Source organism: Galeopterus variegatus, unplaced genomic scaffold (genome assembly GCF_000696425.1).
Source record: "Galeopterus variegatus unplaced genomic scaffold, G_variegatus-3.0.2 Scaffold9253, whole genome shotgun sequence".
Taxonomy (NCBI): Eukaryota; Metazoa; Chordata; class Mammalia; order Dermoptera; family Cynocephalidae; genus Galeopterus; species Galeopterus variegatus.
Window position 1 is genome coordinate 33,859 of NW_007735364.1, and position 1,230 is coordinate 35,088.

General features: G+C 46.3%; 1 protein-coding gene across 1 annotated transcript in view; it reads right to left on the reverse strand.

The window, feature by feature from the left end:
• The window catches only part of LOC103609138 (olfactory receptor 2T2), a 1,687-nt gene extending 797 nt beyond the window's left edge, over positions 1 to 890 (reverse strand). Inside the window, exon 1 of the mRNA XM_008593496.1 lies at positions 62 to 890. Within this exon, the coding sequence (XP_008591718.1) occupies positions 62 to 890 (829 nt within the window). The remainder of the gene's footprint in view (positions 1 to 61) is intronic.
• Between the last annotated feature and the right edge of the window lie 340 nt (positions 891 to 1,230).

Consider the following 1,230-nt stretch of genomic DNA (forward strand, 5'->3'; position numbering starts at 1 on the left):
TCTTTATTCCTCAAGCTGTATATGAGTGGGTTGATCATGGGGGTGAGGATGGTGTAGAAGGCAGACACAATCTTATCTTTCTCTGGCGTGTGGTAGGAATGAGGCAGCACATTGGTGTAGAAGGCTGCCCCGTAGAAAATGCTCACCACCATAATATGGGAGGAACACGTAGCAAAGGCTTTGTGCCGGCCCTCAGGAGAGCTCATTCGATGGACAGTGATGAGAATGAGCGTGTAGGAGACAGAGATGATGGATACAGGGATGAGCAGCATCAGTATGCAGCAGGTGTACATCAGGGTCTCATAGAGCGATGTGTCTGTGCACGACAGCTTCAGCACAGCTGGGATCTCACAGAAAAAGTGATTGATCTCTCGGGACCCGCAGTAGGGGAAACTCATGGTAATAGGAGTCAGCATGAATCCATCCAAGGAGCCACCAACCCAGGAGCCCGCCACCATGAACAAGCAAATCCTGTGGTTCATGAGGAGAGGATACCGGAGGGGCTTGCACACAGCCACATACCGGTCATAGGCCATGAGGCCCAGCAGGAAGAATTCTGCTCCAATCAGGGTCAGGTAGAGGAAGATCTGAAGTGAGCAGCCCAGGAAGGAAATGGTCTTTTCCTTGGATAGGAGGTCTTGGAGCATCTTGGGGACGGTGATACAGATGTAAACAGTGTCCATGATGGAGAGCTGGCTGAGCAAGAAGTACATGGGTGTGTGGAGGTGGGAATCCACATGGATTAGCAGAATCATGACCACATTGGCTGTTACAGCCACCACAAAGATGGCAAAGACCACTGCAAAGATGAACCCAGGGAATTTGAGATGGGTGATGAGGCCCAAGAGGATGAAGTCAGTGGAGTTCTGCAGACCAGGCTCCATATCCATGTCACGTGGTAGCTCCCTGGGCTTTAGAAGCAGAAAGTTGGTAGGTTAATTATCAGCCTGATATTTATCCACGGAACCTACCGTGGATAGTGTGTCAGAAGCAATGTGGAATAAAAGAGAGAACATCAACTCAGTATTATTTTGAATTCTGGTTTCAATATTAATAATCTGTATGATATTGCACACACAAATTAATCTCTAAGCTAACTGAATTTCATCATCTGTGGAAAGTCATATAGGTCTGTAATCTATAGTCTGAATGTGAAATGTAAATGTGATCATTCATATAGAACCTCTTCTAGCATATGCTTTATTTTTATTTTGAGCATTCTTCTGCATA